This window comes from Podarcis tiliguerta, assembly GCF_965153285.1.
Source record: "Podarcis tiliguerta genome assembly, chromosome: 13".
Lineage (NCBI taxonomy): Eukaryota > Metazoa > Chordata > Lepidosauria > Squamata > Lacertidae > Podarcis > Podarcis tiliguerta.
In genome coordinates this window covers 3,588,263-3,607,019 of record NC_139546.1, presented here as the reverse complement: position 1 = coordinate 3,607,019, position 18,757 = coordinate 3,588,263, and the positions used below count along the sequence as shown (strand labels likewise).

At 43.1% G+C, this 18,757-nt stretch overlaps 2 protein-coding genes across 2 annotated transcripts; one reads left to right on the top strand and one right to left on the bottom strand.

Annotated features, from left to right (window-relative positions):
* Positions 1-1,788: 1,788 nt before the first annotated feature.
* Positions 1,789-4,829, bottom strand: SEC61B (SEC61 translocon subunit beta; the record flags this gene model as incomplete). Its single annotated transcript, XM_083409604.1, has 3 exons — positions 1,789-2,141; positions 3,613-3,714; positions 4,672-4,829. Coding segments are annotated over 3 exons (348 nt in total), but the record flags the coding sequence as incomplete, so codon positions are not given.
* A 437-nt stretch (positions 4,830-5,266) lies between these two features.
* On the top strand, positions 5,267-9,176 carry ALG2 (ALG2 alpha-1,3/1,6-mannosyltransferase). Its single transcript, XM_083407890.1, has 2 exons — positions 5,267-5,604; positions 8,038-9,176. Exons 1-2 carry the CDS (start codon positions 5,281-5,283, stop codon positions 8,938-8,940), a joined length of 1,227 nt encoding a protein of 408 aa, XP_083264016.1. The 5' UTR covers positions 5,267-5,280; the 3' UTR covers positions 8,941-9,176.
* The last annotated feature ends 9,581 nt before the right edge of the window (positions 9,177-18,757 follow it).

Below are 18,757 nucleotides of genomic sequence, written 5' to 3'. Positions count from 1 at the left end.
GGACACGTTCCAGTTTGTCAGTGTCCTTCTTGAACTGTGGTGCCCAGAACTGGACACAGTACTCCAGGTGAGGTCTGACCAGAGCAGAATACAGTGGCACTATTACTATTATTGGCAGCTCACACTACAATTTGGGTATATCTCAGTGTTACTTGGGTCGGCTTTGGAAGTTACAAACAAGCGCTGACAGGAGATGCAGATGTGACTTGCACTCCCTTGTTTCATGTTTTCTACATACAAAGCAAGAAATAGTGCACAGGTTCAAGATGCATGTGCAGAATTTCCAGTCCATTAAAAGTGTCAGCTACTGCAACTCCTTGCAATGCAGGAATCAGAGTTAAAGAATCCCTGGCAGATGGCCATCCAACCTGTTTAAAAACCACCTTCCGAGGGAGACTATCCCACTGCTGAACAGCTCTTAGTGTCTGTCATAAAGTTCTTTCTGCTGTTTTATCAGAATCTCCTTCTTGTAACTTTCTTTTAAAGGTGTTATGATGTTACTTCTTCTAAAGGTGTTTGACGTGATTGTTTAACATAGTGAATTACTAAAGAGCTACCTTATGAGATATGTTATATGGTGATTCTGGTCTTAATTCACCAGCGCTCCTCATACAGGAGCTAACCTATCAGCCAGGATGCTAGAGATTATTTTGGCCAATGAGCCAATGAGCAACAGCAGTCTATAAGGAATCCAGGGATCCAGGATTCTTTCCAGGCTTTAGAAGAACTCGAACACAGTACTCTTCCCACGACTGGGGAATTGGACCACAGTTTAAGGTGATTAAAAAGGCATAGCAGATGTGGAAACATCAACCAATTTCTTGTCAAATGTGCCTATAAGACCATCCCAGGTGTTTCATGAGTTTATCTTTCTTGATGGCCTTTGCCAAGTCTTCTGCTGCAATGTACCGTATTTTTCGCACCATTGGACGCACCGGACAATAGGACGCACCTTGTTTTAGAGGGGGGAGAACAAGAAAAAAAATTTCTCTCCCTCCCTGCCCAGCGCCCCTTCAGCGAAGCAGCAGAAGGCGTTGCGCAGAGAGGGGGAGAATTTCCCCCCTCTTGTTTTCCCCCTCTAAAACAAGGTGCCGTTTCAGGTGCGTTCAGACGCCTTCAGGCGGCTACCTTGGAAGCCTGGAGATCGAGAGGGTTCGGTGCGCACCGACCCCTCTCACTCCCCAGGCTTCAGGTTCCTTTCGACCTGCTCTTTGGGGCTGGTGGGGGGAAGCCCACAACCAGCCCCAAAGAGCAGGTTGGGGAGCAGCGCAAAGGCACGCGGCTAGAGGCTCCTGCCATAGCCGCATGTCACCTCTCCAGCCGAGAGGGTCGTGCGGGGCTTCTTTAGCCCCGTGCGCGCTCTCCCAGCTGGAGAGATGGCGCGCGGCTAAAGAGGCTGCTGCAATTGCTGCGTGCCACCTCTCCAGCTGGGAGAGGGTCGCGGGGGGCTTTTTTAGCCCCACGCACGCTCTCCCGGCTGGAGAGGTGGCGCGCGGCTAAAGAGGCTGCTGCAATAGCCGCGCGTCACCTCTCCAGCCGGCAGAGGGTTGTGGGGCTATGCTGTCTTCGCTCCATAGGACGCACACACATTCCCCCTTCATTTTTGAAGGGGGAAAAATGCGTCCTATGGTGCGAAAAATACGGTAGTTTCTTGTAGCACACTTTTTTTCTTTATTCATTCAAATGTATATATTATATGAAACTTTGGAAACATGTTTCTGGCTTTTTGTGTGTTTTTTAATTGCCACCAAAATTACATTTAGAGGGAAAGACCAAAAAAGCAGTTAATTTTATGTAGACAAATTTTAATGAAATAATTTGCACTTTAAAGTATACATAGGAAATAGCAATAAACTCTGACAGAAAGGAATCAAAAAACCTTCTTAAGAGAAAGTTTAAGAGTCCATTCAACAGCAAAACCAATTAAGGAAAAAATCAAGAGTTTTATCTAGAGAAACAGCTCAAATGACTTTACTCCAAGTAAACTCTGAAAGCTACCATACTTTTGGTCCAAATCGTCGTTTTTAAGTTGGCAGGTGGGATATAGTGAAGTCTATGACCGAGTGTATTTGCCCCAGATGTGCAACATGAATACAGATGCAATAAAGAGGAGACTCATAACGAGAACTGGAACAGGACCGCTGAAAATAAAGGGAGGGGATGTATTTATTATCCACTGCAATAGGTATAGATTAGCTTTTAGCTAAAACTATATAATCACATGCTATTTAACAAAATGGTTACCCTACCTTTCTATCCAGTACAAAGGAAGCTAACAAAAGCAGTTTTAAACAAGCAAACAATGTTTTTAAAAATCATAATGTTTTTAGAGTTCAATACCGCAAAATGCAGTAGTGGCTGTGCTGAGATTACTTCAAGAAAAGATTAGACCAAGTCATCAAGGATATATCTATCAACACAAGATTAACTGAATGGAGGGTCCCTACGATGAACACTGCATCATTTGTATCACCTTTGTTTGGTTCTTTGTTTGCAAATTCCACAAAGTAAAATCCCAGCTTAGTGCAAGAACAACTAAATAAAACCTGTGCAGAAATATACCATATTAGGTCTCAAGATCCATTCAAATATGAGGAGATTGGTAGGTTACAAAAGGGAAGGACAGAAGACTGTTTTTTCACATAGAATTGTTTTGGCCCTTTACTACTTAGCTTCTGGAGGAGCAGAAATCAAGGAAAACACTGGTGCTATTTCGTGTGCATCTTAACACCATTAGTGGACGATAAACAGTATTTAAAGATACTGTGAGATACCCATATCCAACCCACTTAAAAACTTATCAAATGGAATTTTAATACAGGATTTAAAAAGTAGCATTTATTGACTAAAAGATTTGCATTAACAGAAGATCAAGTAACTAACAGAAGAAGAAGAAAAATGTCTTTTAAGTCTTAATTAACCATTGCCATGCCCAAAAGCAACTGCAAATTTGCAAATGGAAGAGAATTCTTGAACCTCAAGTAATTATTCCACCTACAAGGTTTGGGAACCATAAAAGCTTCACGTTACTCCAATGGGTAGTTAAACAGCATAATATCTAATCAGGCCTGCTAAGTATAGTATACATCAAATACTCAAGAGCATACAGTGGTGCCTCGCAAGACGAAATTAATGCGTTCTGCGAGTTTTTTCGTTCTACGAGTTTTTTCGTCTTGCGAAGCACCAATGTGTATTGACGGTTTCCCATAGGAATGCATTGGCGGTTAAAAAAAAAAGGCGCAAGACGTTTTGTCTTGTGAAGCAAGCCCATAGGGAAATCCGTCTTGCGAAGCAACTCAGAAAACGAAAAACTCTTTCGTCTTGCGAGTTTTTCGTCTTCCGAGGCATTCGTCTTGCGGGGCACCACTGTAGTGTTATTTGACTTAGTAAATTAAGGCACGCACACATTTATATGCATGCATACCACATAAGATAATTTGATTTAAAAAAATTCAAAACCAACATTTTGTCAACTACTAAAATTGTTCTTCCTCCATGTAACTACAAAGAATGATAGTATGCATCCAATTGCTTCACAATAAGCTATAGATTGGGGAGATTCACAAGAATGATTTTCTTAAAGAACTGCTATATTTTAATATTTTCACTTACACTTTGAGGCCAGGGGAATCCTCTGTATAAAATCTCCACATCCCTCCAGTGCCTGCAGAGGTTGTACGGCCTGCACTCCTTGTTCCACAGCTAGCACTTTTCCTAAAAAAGAAAACCAGTAATAGAAATGCAGCAACAGTAAACCAAATATGACAGGTTCTCTCAACAAGAGGCTTTCGTGTGACTGTAATTAGCTGTCTAATATTTGCTTGATAACCACAATCATACTTCCAGCTGTATATATGCATGTTTAAAAAGTTTTTTTAAAACCTGATAGAAACGGGAACTGTTTCTAAGTCTCTGCTCTGTGTTAATCCCACAAGTAGTGTTGTGGGTGTGTGGGGAAAGAGTTCAATGGCAGAGAGCCCCCAAGATACAAAACGATGCCCCCCCCAGCCCCCAGGGAAGGAATTCATAGAATCATAGAATAGAATCACAGAATCATAGAGTTGGAAGAGACCACAAGGGCCATCGAGTCCAACCCCCTGCCAAGCAGGAAACACCATCAGAGCACTCCTGACATATGGTTGTCAAGCCTCTGCTTAAAGACCTCCAAAGAAGGAGACTCCACCACACTCCTTGGCAGCAAATTCCACTATCGAACAGCTCTTACTGTCAGGAAGTTCTTCCTAATGTTGAGGTGGAATCTTCTTTCTTGTAGTTTGGATCCATTGCTCCGTGTCCGCTTCTCTGGAGCAGCAGAAAACAACCTTTCTCCCTCCTCTATGTGACGACATCCTTTTATATATTTGAACATGGCTATCATATCACCCCTTAATGATATTAATGACAATAATAAGCAGCGGATTTTGGGGTAAGCCTCAAACTTCCAGGGCGCTTCCGTTGCGCCTGGGGGGGGGGGGGGCTCACCCCGACGCCCTTAAGTGGGGTTTGGCTGCCGCCCCCCCCCCCGAGAAAGCGGCTAACAAATTCAGTAAACAGCACCGTTATTAGTCCCACAACAACCTTAATAGCAATAATAATAATAATAATAATAATAATAATAATAATAATGACGACACGTCATCGTTCCTGCTCCGGGCGGCCCTCCCGGCCTACCTCTGCCTGACGGTGGATCCTGGGGCCCGCGAGGCGACGGCTTTGCTGGGCGAGCGGCCGGAGGCGCCCACGTTGGTGGCGCTGGGATTGGGGCCGGGCTGCGGGGAGAGAGAAGAGGAGAAGACGGTCAGGAGCCCCGGAGGCAGCGGAACCCCCCTCCCCCACCCCGCATCCCCCCCTCGGCTTCTCCGCCGCTCTCACCATGGCGAAGGCGGGCGGCTCTGTGTGCTTCTCCCTCAGCCGGCAAGTGTCGCCTCCTCCGTCGTCGTGGCGGCGGCTTCTCCCTCCTCCTCCTTCTCCTCAGGCGACGAGAGAGGGGGCCTCGCCGCCAGCGCCTGAGGAAGAAGGACCCCTAGCATACGGCTGCCCAGCACAGCGCCTGGCTCGGACCTCTCCCTTTTCCCCACCAGCGGGGACAGCGCTACCTCCCCGCCGAGCAGGCTCGGGCTTCTTCGCCTTCCTGCCCCGCGCCGCCGCCTTTCCTCCCGCGCTGCGATGACGGCCGAGAGTCAGCACCCCCGCGGGGGACAGGCGCCGCCGCGGCCACCCCTCCGCCGGAGGCCGACGTGGCCTTCCCGGCGCGGGCGGCGCGTGCGCAGAGGGGCGGGCATGGCGGGCGCTGAGGCGCGGGGCCCGTCGGTGGCCTTCCTGCACCCGGACCTGGGCCTGGGCGGCGCCGAGCGGCTGGTGGTGGACGCGGCCGTGGCGCTGGCGTCGCGGGGCTGCCGCGTGCAGGTGTGGACGCCGCGCTACGACCCGGCGCGCTGCTTCGCGGAGACGCGCGGGCTGGACGTGCGCACGGCGGGCGGCTGGCTGCCCCGCAGCGTCCTGGGAAGGGGCCACGCGCTCTGCGCCGCCCTCCGCATGGCCTGCCTGGCGCTCAGCCTCCTGCTCCTCAGCGGGGAGGAGGTCGACGTCTTCGTCTGCGACCAGGTGAGGGGTCGGACTAGATGCCCCTTGGGGGGCCCGGCCCGACCATTCCTGGATACGATATACACTCAGAAGAGCCGGCCCAAGACATTCCATAGGATCACAGGATTGGAGACAGGGCCGGATTTACGCATAAGCCAAACAAGCTGTAGTTTAGGGCCCCACTGTCTTGGGGCCCCCAAAAAACATTTAAGGGGGGGAACTGGATGTACATTTCCAAAATACAGTGGTGCCCCGCAAGACGAATGCCTCGCAAGACGGAAAACCCGCTAGACGAAAGGGTTTTCCGTTTTTCGATGCGCTTCGCAGGACGAATTTCCCTATGGGCTTGCTTCGCAAGACGAAAATGTCTTGCAATTTTTTTTCGCTCCCCACCCCCTTTTTCTAAGCCGCTAAACCGCTAATAGCCTTTTAGCAGCTAATCCGCTAAGCCTTTAATAGCCGCTAAACCGCTAATAGCGCTAATCCGCTAATAGGGTTGCTTCGCAAGACGAAAAAACTGCTAGACAAAGAGACTCGCGGAACGAATTAATTTCGTCTTGCGAGGCACCACTGTATAAGATTAAAAACAATCATAAAACAATAAAAATAAAACCTACATACAGCAACAGTGTTTTGTGCTGTGCTCCTATGAGGTACTGTATTTTTCGCTCTATAAGATGCACCAGACCACAAGACGCACCTAGTTTTTGGAAGAGGAAAACAAGAAAAAAAATATTCTGAATCTCAGAAGCCAGAACAGCAAGAGGGATAAAAATGTTTTTCTAATAATGGGTTTATTAAATTATTATGTACCGTATTTTTCGCTCTATAAGACGCACCAGACCACAAGACACACCTAGTTTTTGGAGGAGGAAAACAAGAAAAAAAATATTCTGAATCTCAAAAGCCAGAACAGCAAGAGGGATCGCTGCCCAGTGAAAGCAGCGATCCTTCTTGCTGTTCTGGCTTCTGGGATAGCTGCGCAGCCTGCATTCGCTCCATAAGACGCACACACATTCCCCCTTACTTTTTAGGAAGGAAAAAGTGAGTCTTATAGAGCAAAAAATTCAGTAAGTAATGGGCCCCACCTGCTAGCCTGCTCCCTCAAATATCACATATAAAGGGTCCCATTACCTTCAGTAGCTTAGGGCCTCATCAAACCTAAATCTGGCCTTGATTGTAGATTTGGAAGGGACCACAAGAGTTCTCCAGTACAGGTGTGACCAACAAGGTAGATCATGATCTCCCAGTAGATCACGGACATCTGTGGTAGATCACTGGCTCCCCCCAAAGAAGCTCAACAAGTTTGACTCTTAAAAAAAGCTAAACATTTTTGCCCAGAACCCCCAAAAAGGGGGTAGATACTGCCAGTCTTTAACTCTTCTTTTTCAGTGTATCTGAAGAAGTGTGCATGCACACAAAAGCTTATACCGAGAACAAACTTAGTTGGTCTCTAAGGTGCTACTGGACAATTTTTTATATATATTTCGACTGCATCAGAACAACACAGCTACCTACCTGAGCTTTAACTCTGAGTACATCGCAGTCTCTTGGGAGTTGGCCACCTCTGCCTAGTAGTGGCAGGAATCTTTTGCCCGACTTGGGGCTTGAACCCACAACCTTGAGATTGAGAGTCTCGTGGTCTACCAACTGAGCTATCATTTTTCTGAGGCGAATTAGGAAATCTCTGCACTCCTGCCTCATGAGTGGGCCACTGCATAAGCCTTGGTTTTTGTTTTATTATGTATTTTGCATTGTCATTTTGTCATTTGCTATCGTGAACCAGCCTGGGATCTTCGGATGAAGGGTGGTACACAAATTTAATAAGTGCCCATTGATGGTAATGGGGCCTTCTCACAGGAAAGTGTGCTAAAAAAACACATGCATGCTGCTTGCAACAAAGAAAGTGAAGAGGGGAAAATCTGCTTCTAATCAGGGGTGGTAAGTGTTACTCTATCTGTGGTTGCTACCATGCAAATGGCTGTCAAGGAGCCAGAGACAAAAGTTCTAGAAAGATGGGGCATCTTGCTGTCCCACCAGCCCAGACGGAAGGAACACCCTGAAGGGTCCCTGGCCACTATCATCTCATCCACTCCTTTTCCAAACAAGGGAAGGAAAGCACCTAAAGCATTACACACACACTAAGCCAGGCTTCTTGCATTCCAGCTGCTTCCTTCAGCTGCAATTTGCAGCAAAGTCATATTTTCTTACCTCTGAGAAGAGATGAAAAGGAATACTAGGAACAAATGCATTATGCCACAGGTTGGTAACACCATTTGACACTAGACATTCTGGATTATGCTGGCACTGCTGATTAAACATCTAGTGTAGAGAACATTCCTTTGGGTTGTTCAAGATAAAACACAGCTAAACGTAACAATTGGGCAAGCATAAGAGGCACTGTTATTCAGTATAGCAGTTTCCTTTCTTAGGCGTATTTCTTTGTTTTTCTAGGTATCTGCATGCATTCCATTTCTCCGCCTTGCCCGCATCCGTAAGAAGATTTTGTTTTACTGTCACTTCCCTGATCAGCTTCTGACCAAGAGGGAATCGTTTCTTAAACGTATCTACAGAGCTCCACTGGACTGGTTGGAAGAGTATACTACTGGCATGGCAGACTGTATTCTTGTCAACAGCTTTTTCACAGCCGGTGTTTTCAAAGAAACCTTCAAATCCTTATCTCACATAAATCCAGATGTCTTGTACCCTTCTTTGAATGTCAACGTGTTTGATACGGTTATTCCTGAAGATGTAGCTAACATAGTTCCCAACAGAAAGAGATTCTTGTTTCTTTCCATCAATAGGTATGAAAGGAAGAAGAATCTAGTATTGGCATTAGAGGCTTTGCATGACCTTCGGGGTAAACTTGATGCTCAGGAGTGGAAGGATGTTCACTTGGTTATGGCTGGTGGTTATGATGAAGCAGTTCAAGAAAACGTGGACTATTATGAAGAACTGAAAGCAGTTGCTGCCAAGCTTCGCATCGATGAGCAGATCACATTCTTAAGATCTTTCTCTGATGCACAGAAGATAGCTCTTCTTAGTAACTGCACATGTGTGCTGTATACACCAAGCAACGAACACTTTGGCATAGTTCCTTTAGAAGCTATGTACATGAGATGCCCAGTCATCGCAGTAAATTCAGGGGGACCTTTGGAATCAGTTGTAAACAATAAGACAGGTTTCTTGTGTGATCCTCTTCCAACCCAGTTTTCAGAAGCCATGGAGAAATTCGTGAAAGACCCTGCTTTAAAGAAGACAATGGGAGCTGCTGGGAGAACTAGAGTTCTAGAAAAGTTTTCACTGGAAGCATTCACTGAAAAGCTGTATCAATACGTTCATAGCTTAGCACAATAAAATCAAGCTCCAAAATGTGACATTTGTTTTTTTAATGCTGGGTTTTCCATTACACCGATGGACTAACATCCCAAAAGATTATTAATGTGATTCTTCTGACTCTGTGTTGGACCACCACTTAAGACTGAATCTGGCATATAATAAACTACTCTGATAGTGAACTTGTCTCTTGATATTTTTTATACTTTGTCTTGCACTATGTGCTGCAAAATAATAAAATGAAGATTAAAAAACCAGTCTTGTTTATGCTATCATTCATTATTTCAAGAGGCCAGTCTTGAAAGTGACATGGTTTGTTGCATGGAAGAATCAATAGGTGCCCATGACACTTATGATTACTGAAGTAGTTCCAAGTGTTTTAGATAAGCAAGCCAAGTCTCATTCCATTTCATTTATTTGTAAAACTATTTACAGTACAATATATACAATTTCCTCGCAAAACAACACAAAAAACCTTTAAAAGTAATAGGCAATCTGATAAGGGAATTCATTTTGTGACCCCTATTCCAACAATTGGAGCTTAATCATGAAACATTGCTTTATCCATTGTGTTGCCTCAAAACTCTATAGATGACCCCAAACCAGTTTACCTCCACAATCATGGAAGTTACAGATACCCCAGATCAGTGGTTTTCATTCTGTTACTAAAAAATACAAATTTTCCCAGAAAATACCTGAGGTTTTCCTGAATGTGAGAATGCATGATGTAGCTTGTCTGCCATTACTGACCTACACATTACTGACCTACCATTACTGACCTACACATGCACTGCATGTTAGATATGCGCTAGTAAGTGGCCTATGTTAGTTGACGCTGCACCTCTCAAATCTGCAGTGCATAGGATTCCATTGACAAATGTCACTCTAGGAAATTTGAAAACTGCCCTAGGAGAAGGGAAAATACTGGAGTATTCAGTTCCTCCCTCTTCAGTGACAACTTAAAAATTGCTGAGGGTTATTGCAGGCCACATAAAAGTTGTTTCCTGCTCGTAGGAATTGTTAATGCACCGCTAAATGCTGTATGGTTTTTAATTGTATAATACAGCTTTTATTTCTTATATATTGTATAACAATCTAAATTCCATAAAATTCAATTTTTAATACAATAAGATACAATTTAAGAAGTAAAAGAAGCAATAAAAAGGCAATTAAAGTTAATACAATGAATGTGGTGGAGGTAAAAGTAAAGGACCCCGGATGGTTACGTCCAGTCAATGGTGACTGTGGGTGTTCAGGCCAAGGGAGCCGGCGTTTGTCCACAGACAGCTTTCTGGGTCATGTGGCCAGCAGGACTAAACTGCTTCTGGCGCAACCTCCCACCTTCACAAGCCCACAAAGAGGCCACTTAAATAATGCTCATGGGTGACAATTTGAGAATCCCTGCTGAAGGTGAAAAGGAGCTTTCCATTTACAGCAGTGGCTCCCAACTAGGTACTGCAGACCTCCTGTTTTTCAAAAGTCAAGCCATGGACCTCCTAGTTTTGACATTTTCTATATCTCTGGTAGTTTCTGTTATGTGATTGGTGCCACTGACCCCTCTCCGGTTGGGAGCCACTGCCATCTAGCATTTATTGTTGTTACTGTTATTTATTATTTAAATTTATATACCATCTAAGGATCACAGGGTGGTTTACAGTATACAAACAGAAAAATGCATAGTCTGATAACGACCAAAACAACAATCTCCCCCTCCAAACACACACAGTTTAAAAGGCCAAAGATTGTTTAATTAGCCAAAGGCCTGGGAGAGGAATGTTTTCATATGAAGCCCAAAGATATATAGTGACGGTGCCAGGCAGGCCTCTCTAGGGAGAGCATGCTACAAATGGAAACCTTCTGAGGAGTACCTGAAGAAGGGCCTCAGATGAGGACCGCTGGGTGAGCTCCCGTTGCTCGGTCCCCGCTCCTGCCAACCTAGCAGTTTGAAAGCATGCAAGTAGATAAATAGGTACCGCTCCGGCGGGAAAGTAAAGTGTTTCCGTGTGCTGCTCTAGTTCACCAGAAGCAGCTTAGTCCTGCTGGCCACATGACCCGGAAGCTGTACACCGGCTCCCTTGGCCAGTAAAGCGAGATGAGCGCCGCAACCCCAGAGTCGGTCATGACTGGACCTAACGGTCAGGGGTCCCTTTAAAATGTCAAGATACCAGAGAACAGTAAGCAGTGGTAGAAGAATAGTGGCATGTTCTCACTTCTCTGAGCGGTGTAGACCTGAGCTTCTTTTGGAAGGACGTCGCAACAGGCTTACGGTGTTTTGCAATATTTGCATTTATTTGCAAGTCCCAGTATGGTTGAGCATACAGCTCATGTTCTGTTGGCAGGCCCACGTACCTCCAGTGTGCTATAGGTCTATAGGTGCACCTAGGGTGGTGACACTCTTTAAATAATCCTCTCCCACTTTTGCGTCACATATTTGTGAAATATAATCATCTCTCCCATTCAAGAAATCATAAAGCTGCAAGCTTTTGCGTGTGACTAGATTTTCTTGTGAACAACTCTGCATAGCATGGCTCTACAGGGCTACACTAAACATTCTCATACCTTTGATAATTCCAGTTTCTCTTCCTTGAAGCTGGTCTCCAATTTGAAGTCACCAGTTTTAAATACGGGGGTGCAAACTACGTACATTGACCCCTAGACCATCATTGGTGAGGGGTCAAGCTGTGAATGCTGTTGCTTAGGTGGCCAGACAGGCTTGTGGGAACCTCAAAGTCTGCAGAAATGAAAAATTTAAAAATTACTTTAGATGGAAACCTCAAAACAGCCCAGTGTGAACTGGCATAAAGCATGGGAAAATGGGGGTGGAGAATTAGAAAAAGACCTGTTAAGTATCAATCAAAAGATAAGCTCTAAAATGCTTCTAGAATGGGAAACAATGGGAAAAGTTGTGGAATGTGGATTCGAAATTTACAGCATGTTACGCAAATAGAGAAAATTATTTGAAAATGATGTATCGATGGTATCTGACTCCTAGTAAATGGGCAAAAATGTATACGTTGGAATTGGATACCTGTTGGAAATGTAGAGAGAAATAAGGTACTTTTTCCATATGTGGTGGTCATGTAAGATAGCAAGAACCACCTGGGAAATGATTTATAATGATTTGAAAAAAATGAAGAAGATAACCTTTGTGGGAAAACCCATAAGCTTTTATTTTAGGTATAACCAGTGGAGGTATAACCCAGCGAACAGAAAAAAACCTATGTATGCTGCCCAAATGATTTATGCCCCAAAATGGAAGGAAGAAACAGTTCTGACAAAGGAAGATGGGCAATTAAATTAATGGCGTATGCAGAAATGGCAGAACTTACTGAAAGAATAAGAAACCAAGAAGAAAGACTTTTAAAAATAGAGTGGGGGGGACTTATTCATTATCTGAAGATAAACAAATCTAGAACATTAGCAGGACTGATATGAACAAGTGCAGTAAGAGATAACCAGGGAGAACATAGGGGAGGGAAGTTGAAGGGAAAGTAAATTTGATTTGTAAACTTTTGGTTTAAAATATTTTTAAAATGTGAAAATGATTTTTTTTAAAAGAAAAAATGTGGGTGGAGGATAGAGTGGCTGAAATCCTGAACAAGAAACACTCCCCATGCAGCAACATTTTGTTGCAGTCCCCCTGGTTAGGACACCAATACTTCTTCATCTCAGCCTGAAATGCCCCATGTAAATCATTTGTAGGGATGCAGGTTTTAAGCATGAAAATGTAAGTATTAGTTTCTTGGTTGGGGTTTATTTTAATAACAATAATTTTATTGAAAGTTTAAGGGAAACTTGTTTATTTTTGGAAGCTATTTTTTTGATGTGTTACTGTTAGGGGATAAAAATGTTTTTCTAATAATGGGTTTATTAAATTATTATGTATCTTGCATTTCTATGAGTAAGAAAGCTTTGGGGAATTTTGGTAGGTATTGTGTTTATTTCAATTACATATAATACTGATCAGTTAAAAGACAAGTAATTGACGAATTAAATATTTTTAATCAGCTTTAAAAGACACGGCAGGGATTTTTTTCAGGTCACTGCTCTGCTACCTATAGTTTCCTGTCATAATAGCACCTGTTATCATTTTGTCTTTAGACTCGCATTCATTGAATGCTTTGACAACAATGTCCCTGGCTATTCTTAATAATATTTATATATATATATTCATTTCATTAAATACGAGGTGCCTTTGGCAAATCTCTTAGAATATGTTTGTAATTTAATTCCAAAGGAAATTGAAGTTTTAAAATAAATAAGTAAGATGTCTGTGTGTGAAGTTTTTATTCTATTTGAGGTGGGTGTGTTTGGGGGGGGGGGAATCAAAATACCCAAATTTTTGCCAACTGTGTTAACTAGAAGAGGAGGTATCTTAAATTCTTACATAAATTGTCATTGAATCGACAAAAGGAATGAGTCTCTGGAAGATGATCTGATTAGTGTCAGAGGAAAGTGCTAGAACTCAACCGCTGGCGAATGTCCAGTAGCCATCATTGAATAATCACCACCTCATCATTCAGCCTCCTCAACTGACATGCAAAACATCCCAATATTCATTGCACATCTGTGCTAGACAGATTACATATTAGCAATTCAAATCAACCTAATGCACTGGCAGTTTCTGCAAAAGGTGTCTGTTTCGGGGGGGAGTCGCCTTGTTGTCTGGGCTGGATAATACGGCGACTGTGTAATCTTGGAGAACAATCAGCCCATCTTGAGGAGGTGACTGACCACATCCGCTCCTGCCCTGACAGTGCTAGAACAATGGCCCCATAATGCACTTGACTCATCTGGTAATAAAATCTACTTTTGATTAGCAGCCCTGGCTTGTGTCAATCACTATATGATGCTCCATTGTCCTCTGGTCCCAACACAGTTTATTTACAGGGAAACAAAGCCCTTTCTGGGTATGGCTGCCACCCAAAGATTACAAAATAGATTGAGCTGTCAGCCCCACACACTAGATGAAGATTAATGAGTTGTGCAGACAATAAATATGAAGCAATGACCATAAATATGCTAATAGGAATTATCCATATACAGTATAATTGGTACAAAAATTAAAACGTAGTGTGAAGAAGCTGGGTCACTGGGTGACAGAGAGATAATCTTGAGTGGCGAAGAGCTGTGCCTCCATTACATTCTCTACAGGTTTATCTTCCCCAATTAAATCTTTCAAAGGACCAATTGTTTAAAAGCTGATTGAATAATCTCTTTTTAAGCAGGGCTTTATGGTGGAAAGTGTTTATTAAAAAGTCTCTTCCATGAAAGTGTTATTAGAATTTTTTTAAATGTTAACTATCAAAAGCAGGACATAAAAAGATTAATATTTGTGATCAGCTGCCAACTTTCATTAAAGGGTCAGAATTTATTGAATGGTGCATCAATCAGAACGCCTAGAAAAACTAAAAAGGTGGAAATAAATACACTCATGCAGGTGTTTCAGCCCCTTGGGAAATATATTAGAGTCTGAAGCTCAGCATTGTTCTAGCGCAACTCCTGAGATGGAAACACCATCAATGGGAACTCATTAACCAGAATTGTTGCATTAACTCATCTTCTAGCGGAGGGGAGGGCTGAGGCACTAGATGAGGTTTGTCTCAAACCACCAAGCAAGTTCAAGGGTGAAGGGAGATCTGAACCCAGAGCTTCCTGGCTCCACGCCCTCAGCCACTCAGGGCCAAAAGTCCCAGCTCAGTACCTGGCAGAGACAATCGCAAGGTGGAAGAAAGACATTTGTGAGCACCACACTCAGATCAGGAGAATGGGCGCTTATTTTTACGCCTTTATGAGCATGTATTTTTTAGGTAAATGCGGTGATTTTTTTCAGCCAGAGTGCGCCAGTGCAGATTTGCAGCACCACTCAGATTGGCACCATTGCGGGCCATTGCTCCCCCTCCAAGAACCCCCAAATGAACATTTAAAACAAAACAAGCTGGCCAGTGGGTGTGAGTCTACTTTTTTAAAAAAAAAAATCTATGACCCCACCTAGCTCCCAGCCGTTCCTAGCCACAACTGGTCAAGCTACGGGGCAGGCCAATCAGTGGCGTAGCGTGGGTTGTCAGCACCCGGGGCAAGGCAAGTAATTTGCGCCCCCTAACCCGTGGATTTTAGCACTGCGAGTGCAAGCGTGCCCCCCCCGCCCAGATGTTGCGCCTGGTGCGGCCGGCCCCTCCTGCACCCCCCACGCTACGCCACTGAGGCCAATTCGTGTTTCCTTTTCTTCAATCTGTCTCCCGTGTAGCAGGGGCAGGCTTTAAAATCTTTCCAGCCAGGCCTCTAGCATTGCACACATTTATTAATTTCTAGGGTTTAGGTGGGTCCCCTCTAATCTATAACAATATATTGGTTGGGTGCCCCATTCAAATCCACATAAGCAGGTCATTTAATGGTATTTTATGCAGTTATTTCAATAAATGATCAATGCTATATGTACTCAATGCTTATTTCCTGTTAATATTTGTTTGATTTTTTGGGGGTCTACGTACACATAATTACATAGAAGACATTACGTCAATGGGAAGAAGGATAAAGCATGTATCACAAAAATGTTCTTATAGCCATATATAATGTTTTCTTGTTTTCCTATATTTTACTGCTATATTTTTTATCCTACAGAGAGTTTTACACATGCCTATTTTAGTCTAGTCCTGGGATTTATGGTTCTCCATAAACACGTCTCTGATTTTAATTGTTAGCAACTTTCAATACAAGGCAGGTTTTAAACATTTTTGTGTCCTGGGGGACTATTTCATTTGGCAAGTGCAGAAAATATCTTGTGATTTATATTTCTCCCAAAGAGGAAATGCATAATAAAACCTAATGTATTCTATGGGCATGAAAGATAACATCAACAAAAAATACAGACACGTTTTGCATCAGATCACTATTTCAGCCAAGCCTGTTTCAGTTTCAATCTTATAATGAAAATATAATCTTACCAGATGTCTCAAAGCTTTTGTGTATGCTTAGTCTCTTTCACAACTAATATCAATATTCTTCTTTTTCCAGGTGCATTTATTTGCCTATCTTTTGGCAGGAAGTATGCAATGAAAAATCAAAATGTGTTTTTTTTAAAAAATAAAATGTCTAATAATGTAGTATAAAACAGGATGTTCTCCCCACAATATGCACATAGGTTTAAAAGTGTATAAAGTATTAAGTATAAAAAAAGTTTTTAAATGAGTGTTTAAAATGCCCTATAAGATGTTGAAAGTGTGGGTCTACCATGCAAGGGAGAAGGTGGCATGAAAGTTTTACTCTCATTTTAGTCCTGTTTTCAGTGGTTTACTCCTTTGTACTGCAGCCATAGAAAGCTTTGTCTTCGAGATGGGGGTATATTTGATTCCCTTCACATTTAAGAGGGACCAAAACAATATGCAAACTGAAACGCAGCCATCCTTCAAAATTCACATTTATCCAAATTTTGTGATTCAATTCTCCAACCAATTTCCCACCCCCAGAAATGCATATTTTAGGGGGAAGTGCATAAAATTACTATATCAGTGAAAGCAACATACAAACTGCATTATATCAGGGGGAAATACTTGCAAACGTAAAAATGGATTTATTTGGGAACAACAACAACAGCAACAATGATTTTATTATCTATACCCTGCCCAACACATATAAAAACATAATAAAACACCAAACATTAAAAACTTCCTGATACAGGAAGCCTTTAGAGATCTGCCTTCATATATCTTTTAAATGCTTTCAGATGTCTTCTAAAAGTTGTGTAGTTACGGTATTTATCTCACTGACATGTGACAGGAGGGTGTTCCACAGGGTGGGTGCCACTACCGAGAAGGCCCTCTGCCTGGTTCCCTGTAACCTCACTTCTCACAATGAGGGAACCGCCAGAAGGCCCTCAGAGCTGGACCTCAGTGTCCGGGCAGAACGATGGGGGTGGAGACGCTCCTTCAGTTAGCACTGAAATGCTGACATGTTTTCATGAAGTTCAAATATATAAATATCACAAGTTGCTGCAAAATGTGAAGGACTGAATCTAAGATCGAAAAAATAAGAAATGGAGAGGGAACAAAAATTGACAGTTTCTTCCACTCCCATCACCAAATCTTTGGGACTTTTGTTACCTCTGTTACCCTTAGCAAAACTAATAGCTGCTTGAAGAGGACAAGTTAAGGTAAAGGCATGGAAATAAAAGTCTGAACAGTTTCTCTCAGAGCAATATTTCCAAAGCAGCCCTCTGGGGCTGGTAATGATCAAACATAGGAAAAAAAAACCCACAACCACCCGTGGGAAATTTTAGTCATCATTTGCATGTCTCATGTGGCCCCAAGTAGTGAAACAGCATGTAGCTGCAATAAAATACACACCCACTAACCTTAAACACACCATATTGCTGAGAGGACTTGCCAGTTGTGCTTCTAGACCAGCCTTTCTCAACCGTGGGCCCCAGATGTTGTTGGACTGCAAATCCCATCATCGCTAGCTAGGGAAGATGGAAGTTGTAGTCCAACAACATCTGGGGACCCAAGGTTGAGAATATATGTACTAGATGATCCCTTTGCTTGCTTGCTTATTTCTAATGTGTCTGCCAATTGTTGCCTTTTGCACTGTCTTCAAATCAGTTCCAGAGCCTGTCCACTACTTTTGTACCTGGCCATCTGTAGCCTCAACCAGCCCCTGCTTATCTATCGTAATTTTGGCCAGTTCAGTTTACACTGCTATTCCTTCAGTTTTATCCACAAATTGCTTGTGAATATTCACATGAAGGTTTCACTCGCAGTTTGGGCCGGATCCTGGTGTGCCCTCTGGTGTCACATTTTCATAACGCATTATTAGCATTCCAAGCAAAATGTAACGTGTCCCTTACAGTTTTGAAAATCATTCCTTAACCCTTCCTTAACGATATAAACCATGAATGTAGATGCACCCTTGGTCCCCAAAGGGTTAAAACGTCATTCAGGTGAAGCTGGCTGCCTCTCGGGTTTTCACTCATGGGCACAGAGTGAAAAACTGGCAAATGGCAGCTGGCAAATGTTTAAATGATACGTTGTGGATGTTCATACACACATGACTTGGAAGTGGATAGAACAGATTTAAGGAATGGATACCAGAAAGTGATGGAACCATAATTTGGACAACATCAGTGAAATCGACTTCTGCAGCCAGAAAGAGAAAACTGGCCTAGGGCCAGCCATTAAATTGTGAGAACAGCTAGAAGCACGAACGTAAGTCACCTGCTTGGAACAAAGAGCTTGGCTGAGGTGTTTGCTGTGGGCAAAGTAATGTGAGTAAGTATAAACTCTGTGGCTTGAATGGTTTAAAAACTTATCTACTAGGCAAGAACATTCTACCCTGGCAGTACTGCTCAAAATGATCTACATGCACATTTGTCTGGGAAATTCTTTTTTGATAATTGTCCAGTTTTTAAAATTGGCAGTGCAATTTAGTACCCATTTTAAAGACAATGAACTACTCAGTTCAATCTGCTGATTAGCGGATTCATTTGTCAAAAGTAAGCCAGTTCATAATCAAATCTGCAATTTGTCAATATCCTCTGCCGTGACTATCTAAACTTAATACACAATATATATTTGTTGAATAGTGGGTAGACATGGCAGGTGACACAGCGATTTCTCCAAAGCAGCTCTTTATTCGTAAGCTGGAACAGAACTGAGCAGCAAACAGCTCAGCCAGCCTGCTTTTATAGGCAGCCGGCTGCCAACATTGTAGCAACAACAACCCAGGGTTTCCCGCCTAAAATAACTGACGTGGACCTGAGTGAAAACTATCTACAGTATCCCCCTGCTGGCCCAGGGTGAGAACTTCAGTACATAACAATATTCAAATCCCAAACCGATTACTG